At 37.2% G+C, this 17,919-nt stretch overlaps 1 protein-coding gene across 3 annotated transcripts in view; it reads right to left on the bottom strand.

Moving 5' to 3' along the window:
• Positions 1-17,061, bottom strand: part of LOC124871448 (ephrin type-A receptor 3-like) — a 61,300-nt gene extending 44,239 nt beyond the window's left edge. For all 3 annotated transcript variants that reach the window (XR_007039019.1, XM_047370732.1, XM_047370733.1), the window contains exons 1-4: positions 16,912-17,061; positions 13,879-14,238; positions 6,838-6,962; positions 184-346 (exon numbers count right to left, since the gene is read on the bottom strand). Coding sequence is in view for 2 of the 3 variants with exons in the window: in XM_047370732.1 (XP_047226688.1) it covers positions 184-346; positions 6,838-6,962; positions 13,879-14,238; positions 16,912-17,029 (766 nt within the window). In the remaining variant the exon portion in view is untranslated. The remainder of the gene's footprint in view (positions 1-183; positions 347-6,837; positions 6,963-13,878; positions 14,239-16,911) is intronic.
• Positions 17,062-17,919: the final 858 nt, after the last annotated feature.

Genomic DNA, 17,919 nt, shown 5'->3' with positions numbered 1-17,919 from the left:
TTTATTTGTTAAAAAAATATTACTTTGTTAATTTGCTTACATCTCACAATTGTGCACTACTGTGATTTGGTCTGTAATATAACATTCTTTCATAGTTGTGGTTGTGATGCAACAAAAAGTGAAGAAGATGTATTAATACTGTAGATACTTGTTTAGGAATCATCCTTTCCATGATAAGCTTACAGTCAGGGCTAGTTTCCAACTGGAAAATGGGGCTGCTGGCTCCGTATCCAGCAGCAGTGCGAGCTCTGATCTGCAGCAGGTAAGCCGTATTGGGCTTCAGACCATTCAGGGTCACATTACAACCCCGAGCTCGGAGGATGGTGTAGCTGGTCTCCTGCTCTTCCTGGAAGACAACAGAAAACAGTTGGGAATTCAATATTTATCATCATGCTATATATTTTTGTTCGGTTTGTCGGTACCATGAGGGAATACAGTATACATGATAAACAATGTTCAGCATTGTACAGACCATATACATGTGCATTTTCGAGTTCATGCACATGTGTACAGGAAAAGGGAGGAGGATTTGACAGTTTCCTTCTTAGGCTGATGAATTATCCGTTTTATATTTTACGACTTCTTTCCTACTGATCTCTAGTGATAGGACAACAGGTAGATTTACACACCACGTCTGAATTCAATTGATTGTTTCCAGATGTGAAAGAAGGAACGGACAGCAGAAAAAAGAGGAGTAAGCAAAGGCTGGTTGAGACAGAGAGTTTTCTTGTAGATAAGATGAGGCTCACTGTAGTTGTTAGAAAAAATAAAATTGCTTTAGACTGAAACTATTTACAAAAAAGTTCTCAATGCAACAAAGATTAAAATTTTTTAACTTTTTTATGGCTATATAAAATTACGCTGTCAGTCTTTGGCCAATGCATGATTGTAAACACACTGTTGTTGACCTAGTTCTAAGCAATGAAACATGGTTTTACAAAGCAGGACTGGGCTGATTTTAAACCCTAATAAAAATCTATCTCAGATGACTCATCAATCCTAAAACTGAGTTATGTTTGGAAATGTTCACAAACTCATAAAATTCAGACCAGAACATGTACAGGCTTTGTCAAATGCTTTATAGACCCAATTTAATGCCAGATGCTCATTTGAACAGGCAGACATCATAAGGTCTAGGAGACGCAGAGACACAAACACACCAGCCTGTGCAGTCAGTGTCCAGAGGTAACTTCACGCCTCTTCATGGAGAAGAGCTTTAATGGTACGCAAAGCTTTTCAAACATGAGCTGGAAACTGATACACCAGACCTGCGCTGGAACAACTTTTCATCACAACCATAAATCTTATGCAGCCTGTCACAGGTCAGTGATTGAGACAACATGTGATCCACTGAAAATAAAACACAGGTGTGACGGAACAACAAGAGAAAGAGAGGGAGAGCATTCACATCACACACTATACCTGTCTTACTAAAATCCTTAGGTTAGGTTTTAACAAGGCCCCTGTGCTCAGCTTTGTCTTGATAATCCACACAAAGCTGCAGCAAATTAAAGATCTTGTGTGCACATGGAGTCGTGGATGCACAACAGAAGTCTTGTAAATACAATGTTTTAGCAGGCATTCCTTTTGTTTAAGGAATCTTAAGACTAAATAAACAGCTTCAACTGGATTGGTTTTGAAGCTCTCTCTCAGCTTTCTAGATTAGGATGATAAAAAGTGCAGAGGGAGTCAGCGAAGTGTACTCCCACAAATTCTATTTTCACAAAGTGCACTTGTAAATGTGTTACTGGCTGCAGTGCGCCATATTTTGCCAGTGAAAGCGACAGACAGATCATATAGATCATACTGCTTTCCAGAAGATGAAACACCTCGTCTTCTGGGAAGCTTTCTGGTTGGGAATTCCCAAGAATATCACCAAAGTTTTGTAGCTCTTGCAATATATGGGATAGGAAATGAACAACACTGGGCCCCTAACACTTAGGACATTCCAGCTGGTTGTTTCTTGACTGTGTGACATGGATGTAGAGTCTGTAATGATGGGAGTAATTTTAGAAATTAAAACATGTCACAGAGTGATAGTTGGTCAAAGACCAGATAGGATACTGCTCTAAAATGTTATGTCAGGAGCTCCTGATCAAGTCTCCGTGGACCATGAATAGGTTAAATCTTTGGAAAATATCCCTGTAAAATGTTTCCCCCTTTCATAATGTTGCTGTGCGTAGTGTTCCATGAACAATCCATTAGTTTCCTAAGATTTGTGTTTACTCTGCAATGTAATTCATTTGGATTTTATGTGATAGACTAACACAGAGTAGGGCTCAATTGTGAAATGGAAAGAGAAGGATACATATTTTTAATTTTTTTATTAAAATAAAGATCTGGAGTTTTGCAATGCTTAGTTAGTTTAGGTGACAATCCCATGGTAAATTGTGTCAGTCAGTTTGTTCACTAATGTTCCCTTATCACAGAGGAAATCATAGACCAGTTGTTTTACATCAAATTAAATTGCACACAGATGGGCTATATCTACTAAATGGTGACTTTTAAAAGCTGCCTTACTTTCAGACATTTATTTCTGAAAAATAAAATAAAATAAAAACCAACTGAAGTTAACAATGGAACACTTCTTTGTGTTGGTCCATAAAACAAAGCTCCTTTAAGATACATTGAAGATTGTGGCGATAATGTTAAGATGTTTTTCATTATAAAGCATTACATTACTGACTGTACATACATTTTATCTAAACACGTTTTAAAATATTTTTTTCTAAATAATATGTACATACAGGTAAAACCACATATTTGTATGTATATTGTATAAATAGACTCATAACCTTCATTTTCTCTATATATTACATGAAATCAGAAAAAACCTTATTGTTATATTACCAGTTATGATTTCCAAAATTATTGCTAAATGCCAGAATAATGATAAGGAAAGATGGTTTATAGGGAATTGCTTTTTCATAATGTGAAAGGCCTGGATGATGATGTCCTGACTTTGCAATCTTCCGATAATTCAAAAACATGTGGAGGCACACCTGTGGATGCATTTTAAAGTAAACCCTCAAACACACTGCTTCCTGGAGTGGAAATATTGAAAGAAATCAGACAAGATAACATATAGTTCATCCTTGGGTACAATGTCCAGCTGCCTGAAGTTACCAGATCCACATGTTAAACAATTCTATGCAAGTCAAAACATTGATTATTCTGCTCAGGAAGGAGATGGGTTCTGAAAAACAGCAAAAGACCTTGTGGAGATGTTGACTGTAGCTGGTGAAGGATTATTTACAGTAAAACTAGTCCTGCATTGGCATTGGATGACAGACCACTCAGAGTGGAAGAGGCCATGACTCCAAGAGCAACATAAAAATTAGCTCACAATTTGCAAATGCACTCGGAGACAAAGATCCTAATTCTTGGACACATGTCCTGTGGTTTGAGAACACCATCCCAATTGTAAAGTATGGTGGTAGCAACATCATGATGTGTGGATGTTTTGCTGCAGGAGGGACTGTAGGACTTCATAAACTACATGTCGTCAACGGGAAAGAACATTATGTGGAAATTTTAAAGCAACATATCAAGACACCACCCAGAAAGGTTAAAGTGTGTTCACAAAAAAGGTCTTCTAAATGAACAATGATACTAATCACACTAAAAAAGTAGTTTCAAGGACAACAAAGTCAACATTTGAAGTGGCAGTCTAAAAGCCATAAACTCGGTCCCATAGAAATGTTTTGGAAAGAACTCAAAGGGTGTGAGCAAGAATGATGGCCTACAGACCTGACTCAGTTAAACCAATTCTGTCAGGAGGAATGGCAAAAATTCAAGCCAGAAATACTAAGAAAATGTATGTAAACTTCTGAATCTGTAGATAAAGTTATCTTTCTTGTTATTCTGTCATTTATAAACTAGAAAATGTTTTGAAAATCCAATCCTTTGGTGGAAAATGTGGGTTTGTTTAAAATATTGGACATCAGCGCAAATGTGCCAAGATTCTGCATTCTGTCCATGTATCCATGTATGACCCTGTAGCACACATTGACGTTTTCCCAACCTTGTTTTAACATCTGAGAAAAAGATATTAAAACAGAGAGCAAAGTTCAGGAAGCAAAGGGCTTCTGTCAGCTTACTAATAAAGACATGAGGGGCCACCATTGGCATTCAAGCAGTATGATCTGAGGTACACTCTCATTCACACATTCACACATATTAATACAGAGAGAATAGGCCAGACTGATTAAAGTTGCATCCATGGCTAATTACACCATCAAATGTCAACCTAACACAGCTTCGGTGCTGAAAGCCAGTGTAATTCGTTCTCCACTAATTTTCCTCACAGAGAAATGAGGAGCCCCACAGATGCATTTACTGTCTGCCATAAAACCTGTCTCCATTAAGGAGCTAACTGCATGGGAGAACAGCATGAGAGATGAAGGAAAAGATGAGAATGAAGAATGAAAGATAAAAACGTGTAAAATGGGAAGGAATGAGGATTAAAACACACAAAGGATGGAATAAACAATACCACATATGGTAAGAAGTTGTTTATTTAGAAGTTATAACTAAAATGCTGGATCTCTGGTACCTATGAGCACAAAGCCTCAGTTGGCTGAGATGTGGACGCCAAATATACGCATGCCAAATATATTTGACGTGTGTTGGCATAACTCAAGTGTTGTACAAGACCTAAAATATGAGTACAGGTTCAACTTTGTGTTTTAATTAAAAACGAAAAAGCATATTCCTTGACTTATATTTTATGGATGAAGTTACCCTTTGAGGGCTGACATTCAACCATGGAAAACTGTTGAGTGTCAACACTTTTTTCTGACATTAAAAAATAAAAATCATTATGCTAAAACAAAACAAAAAACCTGACACAACAAATTCCTATAGGAGAAAATGTAAAGTATTTCAAGGCTACCACTGTTTGGGAATAACTTCCTGCTCTAATTGTGCTGCGTGTGCAGTGTCTGCTTCACTTTCATCCACTTACTCAGTGAGTCACTCCTCTTGTCACAAAGATTGCATTCAAGCAGCTCTCTGCCTGCTTAATTACATTATGTCATTGCATCCTGTTAAAGTCTGTTGTGTGCCAATGGATACACCAAGAGATAGTTATTTCTTGATCAAAGAGTCTCATCTGTGCAAGCTGGAATCAAGTAGCGGTTTTTGATGTGGTTGATATGACACTTAGGACACCTTTCCATCGCATAAACACTCAAAAAACATGTTCTTGTCATTTGTGCCTCAAACTAATTATCTGTGGCTTGTGTGTATGTCTAGTCAATGTGAAACAAAGTCAAAGTCAATGCACACTGCAGTCTTATCAACTTCAATTTTCAGGCACTCAGGTTTACAGAGAAAGAATGAAAAAAGAGAAAGTAAAAGAAAATAAATGTTTACTGACAGAAGTTGTGGATAAAAAATCTTGTTGATGTCAGAAATAAGAGAAGAATGGTTCAATATAGTAGACAGGAAACAGATGCTCAAATAACCCATTACAATCAATGAACATGGAATATCATCTCTGAACCCACAACACATCAAACCTTGAAGCAAATGTACAATAGAAGACCAGAATTGAGCAAAAAGAACATGAAAGTATGGCTCCAGCGTGCACAAATCTATCCTTTAGGCTGATGGCAGTGGTGTAATGGAGTGAAGGATATTTCCTTGGCACTTTGGGGCCATTAGTATCAGCTGAGCATTATTTAAACATCCATCCCAGCCATAAGTATTGTTGCTGATCATGTCCATCCCTTTTGTAAAAATGACAATGAGTTTACTTTGCTCATTTGGACTCCACAGTCACCAGATCTCAATCCTATATAGCAACTTTGGGATGTGGTGGATCAGGAGATTCTCACAACAGCATCGAGATAGTTAATAGCAACTCTCAAAACCATGATTTCTATTACAATGCACACAAAAGACCTACTGACTCTTGACTGGTCACACACACTTTCCTCTTGCAGCAAAGATATCTGCATAATTTTCCTGAGAAACGCCATATAAAAGACAACCTAGTTCTATATTTAATTCCTCCACCACTCATCCCTAAGTTGGACGGGTATTTGGAGGACAAAAAAAGAGAAATCAAATATTTTCTGCTTTAGGTCATTTTAGAAATTACATATCATGATTTTCCTTAAAGTACAACCTTTAGCTTTAGTAACCAACTGTAGGAAAGCACAATTCTACTGTATTGCCACTATTGTTACACAACTGCAAACCAAAAGTAATATTCTAACACAACAGCTGGTATAAATGATGCAAACTGTGTTTTAGCTTAACAGAATAATTAAGAGTAAAACAGAACATTGTATAGAACAGAACTGGCATATGCTAAAATGTTTAAATATACAGTATACTTAATATATACTATATATTTATACTAAAACAGCAGAACTATGTCTACAACACAAAATTATGTAGTAATAATATATTTGAATTATATAAGAAGAGAAGAACTAATGGACATATGAGTAAGCTTATGCAGAGGAAGGTTTAGCATGGATCCCCAAGAAAAATATATTTTCTTATGTCAGTTTATCTATGGAAACCATAATGCTTCCTCTTTTTTACCTACCTACCTGAAAACCTTGCAATTTTAGAATAGCAAAATAGTGAAACCTACTAAATAGAATCTTTAAAGACCACTAAATACTATGCCATACAATTAAATGCTGCCTGTAGTACCGAGTAAAAACATAAATAATAGATAATACAATCTTAGTGAATTAAATCTGATAAATATCTTTCCAAAAATGCTGAACTGCTTCTTTAGGATGGTCTGTGCATCACCCTTGGTTATAAGAAGATAATAGAGGAAAAAGGTTCCTTTAGGATATTTTCTCCACCAACCTTTTCATAGTATTTAATCTCATAGTCCAGGATGATGCCGTTGGGTCTGTCTGGTTCCTGCCAGGATAGTGAGACACTGTTTCGAGATGTCTTCTCCTTTCGGATCACCGTTACTGGAGAAGGAGCTGGGCCAAAGACATAGACAGACAAAGGGTGTAGGAGGGAGACAGAAGGTTCTGTTAAAGTACGGTTCAGTGGAAGTTCAGTCCCCAGTGCTGAATCCTGGAAATTGTCTATAGTTCCTGGTAGCCTAATTCGGTTTGCTGCCTTGTGGGGAAGCATTATAGCCCATGGGCTGAAACAGTTACACGACAGAATAACTAACTTCTGGAAACACACTTGTCGACTAAAAACTTTCTTGGCTCAGGCTTTTCCTTTTCAACAAAGAATAGATAGATAGATAGATAGATAGATAGATAGATAGATAGATAGATAGATAGATAGATAGATAGATAGATAGATAGATAGATAGATAGATAGATAGATAGATAGATAGATAGATAGATAGATAGATAGATAGATAGATAGATAGATAGATAGATAGATAGATAGATAGATAGATAGATAGATAGATAGATAGATAGATAGATAGATAGATAGATAGATAGATAGATAGATAGATAGATAGATAGATAGATAGATAGATAGATAGATAGATAGATAGATAGATAGATAGATAGATAGACAGAGAGACAGACAGACAGACAGACACACAGACAGACAGACACACAGACAGACACACAGACAGACATACAGACAGACCTAAACCTAAATCTGCCTAAAGTGCCATGATTTGTTGTTTAGCATTTACTCCAGTACCCCAGTATCATTTTTCTTTTCAACTGAGGGAGTTTTCCTTGAGTAATAAACAAACAAGGCTGTCAAGATGCAAATCTATTTCCATATATTTTAGTAAAAAACTGAAAACAATGGAAATCAAATGAAAACAATTATACAAAATTATGCAAAAAATCATTCAACTGGCTAACTAAATCAATGGCTCATTGTATTCTAAATAGGTTACACTGCCAAATAAAGCTCACATTTAAAAATTCTAACACTTTGTCTTTCAGGATTTACCACAGTTTCTATTTTTCCAACTAATTTTTTGGAAGGCCTATAATATTTTTCTGTGGAGACATTGTGAACCTTTGATTTCCTTGTCTCCCTCCACTGTCCTCATCTGTTTTGGTTTGTTGCTTTCTTTCCTTTGCCAATTTTCCTTGCCAATCCCTCACCCATGCATTGCCTTGCCTCAAGGAGTTCACATGGTCCCAATCTACTGATTCAACACATCTCTCCCTTTATCAAGCATCACTTTCCTCCCTCATTCTGCTACTCTATTTCCATCTTTCTGTCTCTGTCTTCTCACTCCTTTCTTATTTCCCTTTTTTACTGCTCTCTAATTGCCAGGCAGCTCCGGGCCCAGCTCAGCATCTGAGGCATCGACTTTTAATTTTATTAGACCACAGGAAAAACATGTTTGTCTTTGAAATGTTCAAGCCTCTCTTGATTATGATTATATGGCAACAGAATGTGTCTGAATGTGCATATGTGTGCTTGGGTGTATTTTGGCGGGAAGTAATTTTTTTTTACTGTAATGAATCCAGATGGGGAGAATCTGTTTCTATACCCCAATGCTCCTCCGTTCCTTCTCCTCTCCCTTTGGCTCCGACAACAGGGTGAGGCTGTGCTTTTTATTGGCTCTGAGGTTTATGGTGGTAATGATTTACTGAGTCTGGGTCGCTTGGAGGCAGCTTCAAGTTCCTCTCCTCCCTGTTTTCTTCTCCACACCCCTCTCCTATCTCTCTCTTAATGTCTATTGCCAAGCACTTAAATTGCTGTCACTCTGTTTCTGTCTGACACAAAACTGTAAAAGTGACACAGCATAGCATGCCTATAATGTCCTTCAAGACTGACAATTGGTGTCATTCACATGTGAAGAATATGAAGAAAATGGGAAGCATACATACAACAATGGCAGGCAGTAAAAATTGATAGTTTATCGTAATTTGTAAAAGCATTCTTACTATTTGGACGTTTGTCACATTAATACCACAATAATATGTGGCATATAACTGTGAAATGATATTTTTTTTTTGGGTTTTTTGCAAACTAATCATCTGAAAAGTGGGGTGCTCATTCCTGTTCAGCCACTGTTTACTCTGATATCCTTATGGTTCACATTTTTAACCAGATCTTCACCTTTCGACAATCTTAAGGACACCTTGATTATGGAGATCGCTCTAAAGTTAATCTTATGAGATATTATTGTTGTGTGTGGTGTGTTAATAGGGATCTAATCTGCTCGGAAGGATGTTAGGACTTCAAATCCGGGGATATTCAATAAGTTGGATTGTCTTGGCCCAATATTCTGGTGTGTGGGGTGTTCCCCGAGGACAGACAGACAGCCTGTTGAAGTGTAGCCAATCAGAAAGCGAGGTGATGGAAACACGGATGGGAATCCAAAATACATAAGACAAAACAACTGCCATGGCACACCAGAAATCTATGAACATTTATTTTAACTGTAATTAACCAGGAAAGCTCAAGGGAATATCAGAACAGAGAACAATCAAAATGCAGTGTGTAATAATGATTCCTAAGAAAAAACTCACCTCCATATCATGGTGTAGTAAGTAGAGTCCCTGCTCGCACTGGCCCGCATGTGTGGCTGAACACCACACGCATTTTTTATTGCCATGTGTTGGGTCTCAGGTTTTGAAAATCAACCGACAATTTAAAAATCTTGCTATGTAAACCAAGCATTAGATCAGGGTTGTCTAACTTTTGGGCAAGTGTCCTGAAACCTTTGCATGTGTCTAGCACACCTGAATCAGATGAGTACATTGCTCCCTCAGTATGCAATGAAGTTCACATATATGTGGTCTAATTGCAGAAAAAAAACAGCTGTTTTTATAAAGTCACATAGGTTTGTTACAGAAAATAAGGAAACAAACTGCATCATGAAGACCAAGGACCACACCCAACAGTGTTCGGTTATACAATGATATTCCAAGCTTTCAACTGTTTAATCTATCATCTGAGAATGTAAAGTGTATGGCCTTATTGCAAACCTTTCTAATCTGACTTGGTGGGTGAATAGAGCATAAAATCAGAAAAGCAGTTAAAACACCCATGGTAACACTGGAGGAGCTTCTGAAAAGAACAGCTCAGGTGGGAGAATCTGTCTAAGAATCTGCACTTCCCCAATCTGGTCTTAAACGATTTGTGGTAAGAGGAATGTCATTCTTGAAATGTGGTAAAAAGCCTTAAGAATTGCTGTTAGCAGTTAGCCACAAACCATGTAAGGGACACAGCAAACCTGAGATTAAAGGTGTTCTGGCCAAATGAGATAGAATTTTAACTTTTTGGCCCTGATGCAAAAAGCTATGTGTGGAGAAAGGCTTACACTACACATCACCCTGACCACCCCCACGCTACAGTGAAACATGTTAGTGGCTGGATCATGCTGTTGGAATGCTATTCTTTAGCAACATGAACATGAGCTCGTCTTATTTTGTGGGAAAATGGACTGAGACAAACGCAGGGCAATACTGGAATACCTGTTAGAAACAATGTCTGTTATATACTGCAAAAGATATGAGACTAGGGTGAAGGTTGACCTTCCAGCAATAAAAGTCCAGACCTAAATTCAGTTTAAAATGCTATAAGTTCAATTTGGCTATGTTTGAGTAATTTTACATTAAATACAATGGTCAAAAGGTTCAGTCTCCAAATGTGCAAAGATCATAGAGACATCCTTCAATATAGGTGGTTCTAAACAGTACAGAGTCTTTTTGAATGCATAAACATTTCTGATTTTTATTTGTAAGACAATTATGAAAGCCATATATCATTTTCTTTTAACCCCGCAATTATGTACTACTTTGTGTTGGTCTTTCACATAAAATCTCAACACAATACCTTTAAGATTGTGGTTGTAGAGTGTAGAAATTTTAAATGGGTTGTAAATGTGAAGATGTTTAAGGGATATGAATTGCAAGGCACTGTAAAAGCTCTAATTAATCAATACGAAAAACTGTGACACAAATAACCATATTATGACACCAATAAACTAGTTAAATTTGTTTTTACACAGTTATCACTCCATTCATAGTGCTGCCATGCTTCTTTATAACAACACTGCTTGGCAAAGTTCAACTGTAGATACATCTCACCAACTCTATACACATGTGGATCGCAGTCACCGTGTTAGCATACTTATGACTGCAAGATGAGGGCAAAGGAGGAGAGAGAATACCTATCTGACAGCACCTTGACAGCTCAGCCAGGACACACGGCTCCTTCCCAGGGAAACCCTTAATCCAATCTATAGATGTGTGTATGTATGTGTGTATATTTCAGAAAAAACTTAAAGACGGGTGGGGCAGGTGAGCTGACATACCTAATCCTTGCAAACCCTGAGAGTTGAAGGATGATGTGCAGCTGAAGTCTGAGATATTTGTCTTGTTTTTAACCATGGGCACAATGTTAAGGTTTGTGTCTTTTTGTGTGTGGTGCCGTGTAATTCTCTGTGTGTTGATAAACGATAAAAGATCTACTCTGATCACTCAAACATTAGGATGCTGTTTAAAATTCATTGCACATGGAGGCCTCTTAGTGTTGATAAGCCTTCTTCAAATCTAATACATTCACATTGGGGAGAATACCCTGACTAACAACACGGATTATAAAGCTTGCCAAAGAAGGTTTTAAAGCTTTACTGAATGACCTTATCGTTCTCATTTGGATTGTCATTTTGATGCTTGATTTTTAATCTCAACTGACCTTTATCCTCAACAATAAATCCTTTGTCAATTATTTGAACTCAACTGAACTTGCACACATACTCACATAACATGTGTGTATGTGTATGTAAGTCCATTTTTTCTGTGACAACAAAGTGTGGTTAATGAAAGACATACTGCAGGCCACTACCTGTATAAAGCATTAAAATACCTTTTCATAGTGTATCTCATGATGATGAAAATGTCCAGGCAACAGACCTCTGCTTGTGCAAATATTCTTCATTTAGCCTCTGCCTTTTAACTATGGTTCACAAGTTATTTAAAAAAGACAACTGACCAATCAAATAGGTCTAGCTTGATTTGAGAACTGCATTAATGACCTAAATTTAATTGAGTAGCTATCAGAGCCTCCAAAGTATCCAGCCATAAGTCAATAAAAAAAAAAAATAAATTATAGCCCCTTTTCCATTGCTCGTGGAAAGCCCCTGGCTTTTCCAAAACCCAGGGCTTTTTAAAGGCCTGGGCATGTTTCAATAAATTTACCCTGGTAACTTCACTTTCACGAGGCCTTACTTTACCGGGTAAAAGGTCTTGGTCTGAGAAAATACTTTGCAGATTTTCCTGAGATTGTTAAAAGGCCGGTGTTGTGTGCAGCAGTTGCATTCCGCCATGGCAGCTGTAAGTATACAAATTTATTGTTTGTATATCATTAATTTGTCACAAAAAATTGTTTTAAGATGTTTTTAGGCAAAAAAGATTAAATAAGAGAAGCACTAACATTAAGCTTCAATGTTGTCTTACTTTGTAAATACAGTTTTGAAGCAAAGGTCTTGCCATTTGATGTTTCTGTACACCCAGTCAGATAACCTCCCCATCTTTTGATATTACCACTGAGTACTTTGAAGAGAAATCTCAAACATGTCTTAAAAATGAATAAACACATGAATAATACAAAAAAGGCTAGATGTGGTTTGGCTATGCAAAGGGACAATAAAGATGACTTAGGACCACAGCACAGGGAATAACTTCAACAAAAAGAACCATCTTTTGGGGATAAAACTATTAAGCTCCTGACACCAAGTTTAAAGACCATTTGTGTGGGAAAAGAGTGAACAGGAAGCAAAAATGAAATTTAAATTAATAACCTAGACCTAGATCTATATACTTTCTTTGCCCAAGTCAAGGTTTTCTGAGGTTTGGCACTTTATCTTCCAGCTAGATTTATTTTCTCCATGGAATTTCACAACAATATATCCCTTTGCTTCTCTAATCTTAAAAAAAGTGCATAGGGAAATATATTTGTGTAAAAAGATTGATGGAGGATTTAGAAGGTCATCCTTATGTTATGAGAGTTCTTTTGTAAGGAAGGAGGTTATTTGATCCTGGTCGTTAAACAGGAGAATTGCAGTCTGGGATCGGCTTGTAAATGTCCAGGGCTGATGGCTTGAGTACATATGTTTGGAGCATATAAACTATAGGTTGTTATTACATGATAAGAATCATGGAGAAATACAGTGAAAATGTTCTTATGTTCATGTGTGATGTGTGATGTGTTCTGCAGCTGTTACATAGATCAAACCTGTTTAATTACACCTATCTTGTACCTTATACAATTGCTGACCAGATTTTTGCAAGCTTCCACTTGTCTTTTGTTATGGTTGGTTACTACCAATGCACTATACCATCTTCGAAGGCACCTTTGAGCAGAAGGGCTATAACAGTAGAAGACCACACCAGGCAACTGCTGTTAATAAAGAACAGGCAACATACTGGAAAAACTTTGCCTTTTCCAAAGAGTCTTGATTTCAGCTGTGATCTACAGCCTTGTTGCCGACCGTATCCATCCCTTTATGACAACAGCATAGCCATCTTCTGATGACTACTTCCAGCAGGATAATGGACTATATCACAAAGCTCATATAATCTTAATTTGGTTTCTTGAACATGACAATAAGTTCAATGTATTTCAGTGACCTCCACGGTGATTAAATCTCAATCCAACAGAGCACTTTTGCAATGTGGGGATACAGAAAATGTAATCATGGATGTGCAACTAACAAATCTGTAGCAACTGCTTGATGTTGTCATGTCAATATGGACCCAAATCTTTAAGAAATAACACATTGTTGATTCTATGCCACAAAGAATTAGGGATGTTCTGAAGGCAAAAGGGAGTCCACTAGGTAGTATCAAAGTTTACCTAATAAAGTGGCCGGTGAGTGCAAAAGAGTAGTTTGAAAAAGTTATTTAACCACTTTGTGTTTAACTGACTTTCTGGAACCATTCCTACCTGCTTGATTGGTGGTAATGGTGACAGCAGCATACTGTCTCATTTTGGGTGCCAGCGATGATACGCCATTCTGTGCTTCAATCTCGAAGGTGTAATTAGTGTGAGCCAAAAGGTCACCCACTGTCACTGTGGTGTTGTGAAGCCCCATTGCTCTTGGCAGAAAGCGGACGTTGCTTCGACAAGGCTCACAATGCAGGGTCCCACTGGTGCTCCCGTTGGCAGCAATGCCCCGGCAGCGTTTGCAAAGGACATTAAAAGTGATATCCCTGCGTCCTCCTGTGTCCTCTGGCCAGCTCCAGTCCAGGATAACTGAGGTCTCGTTGATGGAGGAGATCACATTCCGGGGAGCTGAGGGGGGTCCTGGTGGACGGATAAAAAATGAGGTTGAGAAAAGGTGGAGGCGTCGATTTACATAAGTAGGTTTGGAATAAATAATCACATGAATAGTTAGGCAGTCAAAACAAATCCTACTGAAAACATTTAAATATATCTACTGGTATCCTCAAGCACATTAAAAAAATGACTGTTGCCCATTAATTATGTGAACCCCATTACCATTCAGCTTACAAAACAATATCCAGTGTAGTGAAAAGCTACTGTAAACTTTAGGCTGTAAATGTACACTTTAAGCCATGATTTAAATAAGCTGACATGTTTAAAGGATTCATGGAATGCAGAAGCCCTGTTTTATGTACTATAGAAGCGTTTCATAAGCAAGTAAAAGTGTTTCACATTTTGTCATTTGAGTTAATACAGGTCAGTGAATGTATCATTCAGTGTTTGCCGGTTTCCTTTTCTGAAACTACAAGAAAAGAACAGTATGTCAAAGCATTTGTCGGGAAAATGAATAAATCTTACTTGAATCAAACTTTGATTGGCAGTTAAAAGTACAATATTACCTATCTGTTTGTAATAGTAACTATTACAAACAGATTTCCAGATCCTAAGAACAAAGCTGTGACCAATGCACAGAAGACAAAACAAAACTGGCAGATAACTCAGCTAAACAGTGACCAGGCAGAGGAAGAAAAGAGAAGGAAATGAAGTCTCTAGATTGTAACTTGAGATACAGTCCCATTTAAATGGTTTAACTCAATTATGTGACTAACTTCTGTCTCTGAATTTTTCTGCTTGTGAAAAGAAAACTTCTAAAACAAAAATATTTTCTAAAAATATAATGTAATCTTTTCAGTATTTGCAGGTCTAATGAGCCAGAATCTGTGGTGTAAGAAGTCTGACAAAAAGGAAAAATATGAAAGCAGATTCCAAATTTAGAAACAACCAACCAACCAAAAAGTCTCTTAATACTGAAAACAGGCAAAATAAACCAAGGCAACAAACGTTTAGTTTACTTTGACACAACATATGTAAAAATAACATACATACGCAAAATAATTCTTAAATTCTTAAAAAAGCTGTTAAAATGGATATTGCTAATACATCTGATATCAAATAAAGAAGTATGATACACTTGAGTATTTCTCCTTAACAGCCCATGTTAGTCTAATTTTCCCTCTGCCCTTTCAATTTTTTTTTCAACGATGTAAATTAAATTTCCTGAGTCAACTTGAAACAACCTCTAGAAGGCTGCGAACAGTAAATTTCCTCTCCTGAGATAATCATGATCATTATCTCCTAACAACTCATCAATTCATTTTCATCTCTTGCGTTGCTCCAACTGTCCCAGCGAGGTGAAATTTGCGTAGTTGACAAGATGATGTCGAGATAATCACAACAGGGACCTCGCGTGACTGTCTTTCTAATTAAGATTCTGTCTCTGGCTGTAGGCTCTGATTTATACTTTCTACTGTTCTCCGCACAGCCCATTTTGTAACGGATGCATACATAATCTATCATCAGGGAATGGGGTGATTTATAGTTTTGAAGTGAAAGCATTTTGGAATGCTTGCAGGAGGCACCTGCAACTTCAAGCCATTTGCTTTTGATACTGGCAAGAGAGAGTTACATCGGGAGTGGATGAGCTATTAATAAGTTAAAAAGTGAGTTTTTGATTATTCTACAAATGTGAATGTTAAATAGTTTATGTTATTAAAACATGGGTTTTATATTAAACTAGTCTTTTAGTTTAGTAGTTGTTTTTTTTTTCATTTTATTTTATTCACAATAAACTGTAATGAAACGCATTATGACAACTGGAAAGCCAGTTTGCTTAAAATATTACGTTTGATTAAAGATGCCAGCAGCATTGAGCAGCCTTGGCACCTCAGCACCACTTCAGCATCCCTTAACAATTTACCATATCCAATGTAATAAACGGTGCTCCATGATGAAGCACACAAAATCTGGTGAGGATCTGATAATGTATCAGGGAGATATATAACCATTTTAAATATCCTAAGGGTAGCAGTTGATTCAAATTCAAATGTAATAATGTTGACTTTTTGTAGGTTGACAAAAACCATTCATATCCAGTTTGTAGCAAATCGAATCACACGTGTGATTTAGAGCCAACCATATGCAACGATGATATATTGAAGTTCGCCACTCTGCCACGCTCACATGGTCACACTGCTTGAAACTTGAATCAGAGTGTAAAAGGAAGACATCCACCAGCAAAACTAGTTACTTCTTGTAATAAGTGGGTGGAGCTAAAGTGATGTCAACAATTGAGCAGGTGAATTATGTTGAGTGCTGGTCTGTGATGACACACAGAAAGCTTGGTGCAGCTCCATATGCTCCCTGAACTATAGGCTGGACATTCATATTATGTTCATACATGTTCATAATGTTTTGAACCGATGAATGTGGCAACCTTGAGGCATCTGAAAATTGAAACCAAGGGTGAACCTTGTGGAGGTCTACAATTCTGGTATTGCCTTACAATACATCCACAAATTGGTCTCCAATTAACTCAAATGTTGTCATTTATCTCTAAGATAATTATGAATTCCATATATATATATATATATATTTTCATAGTAACAAGGGGCTTGTTTTGGAAACTCCAAATGTATAAATGCATTTTATTAGCCAAAAATGTTTGTACTAATAAGAGTTTGAACACACACTTACGAGTACATGCCATGGAGGCAGGGTCTCCTTCAGTGCGAAAGTAGTTTTCCTCACAGCCACAGTGCAATGACCCCTCATGGTTGGAGAAGCTGTGAGGTGGACACTTTGAACACTCCATGTTGCCGTGAGTGGATTTGTAGAAGCCTGCCCTGCACACTGGAAACAAAAGAACACAGACATATACGTGAACATCATGCTGAACCAGCACATCGACAGCTATATAATAGCCTTAGTCTTCTTTGGGGCAACTACAACAATAGCAAGTGCAAAATGAAAGATGGACAGTGTTTAATGCAGTTTGTCTGTCTCGAATACACAAACACATCAACAAAGTGTGAGAAAAATACTGAATCTACTCTAAATCTGAAGGTGTTGTACTAGGAACCTGCTGAAACCTTGTAAAACAATATTTCTCTGAAACATCTTTGTCTCTATTTCGTTTCAAATGTAGCTCTCAGAACGCACAACATGAATAATGCAAATTGTCTCCTTAGATGAAAGGAATGTTCTCTTTAAATATCTGTGGCAATAAATCTGCACTCAGCAGCTCTTTTAACTCCTACTCAACAAACATATGTTGCAATTCACCGAACTGGGGTGACACTTCACCACCCTATATTGCATTTGAAATTATACAGTATATGTAACAGTAGGAGGGAGAAATCAAGGCAGTGGAAATTGGCAGTGAAAAAAAAGAACTCAAATGTTTTTTTTTCCCTGCAAATTCTTCACCAGTTTGGTTTCACTTAGCCTTGTTCTTTGCTTCTTTCTGCTTCTCAAAAGGCTGAAATCCCTATGATTTTATGTAGTCCCACTGCTGAGGTGAAGTGCATTTAAGCCTACAAAATTCTTCTTTTTGAAGTAGGTAAGCCCCTCTATAGGTTAATCTCAGCAGCATTACATCTCTAAAGACTAAAAGCAGAGAACCTTTATAAACCTTTATAATTAAATCACATGTTAAATGACTAACTTAATAAAAGGGCAGCTTAACTTAGTCAAGTGTTTGAC

The sequence above is a fragment of the Girardinichthys multiradiatus genome, chromosome 7 (assembly GCF_021462225.1).
Source record: "Girardinichthys multiradiatus isolate DD_20200921_A chromosome 7, DD_fGirMul_XY1, whole genome shotgun sequence".
NCBI lineage: Eukaryota > Metazoa > Chordata > Actinopteri > Cyprinodontiformes > Goodeidae > Girardinichthys > Girardinichthys multiradiatus.
The sequence above is the reverse complement of the archived record's forward strand: the minus strand, read 5'-3'. Positions and strand labels throughout refer to the sequence as shown.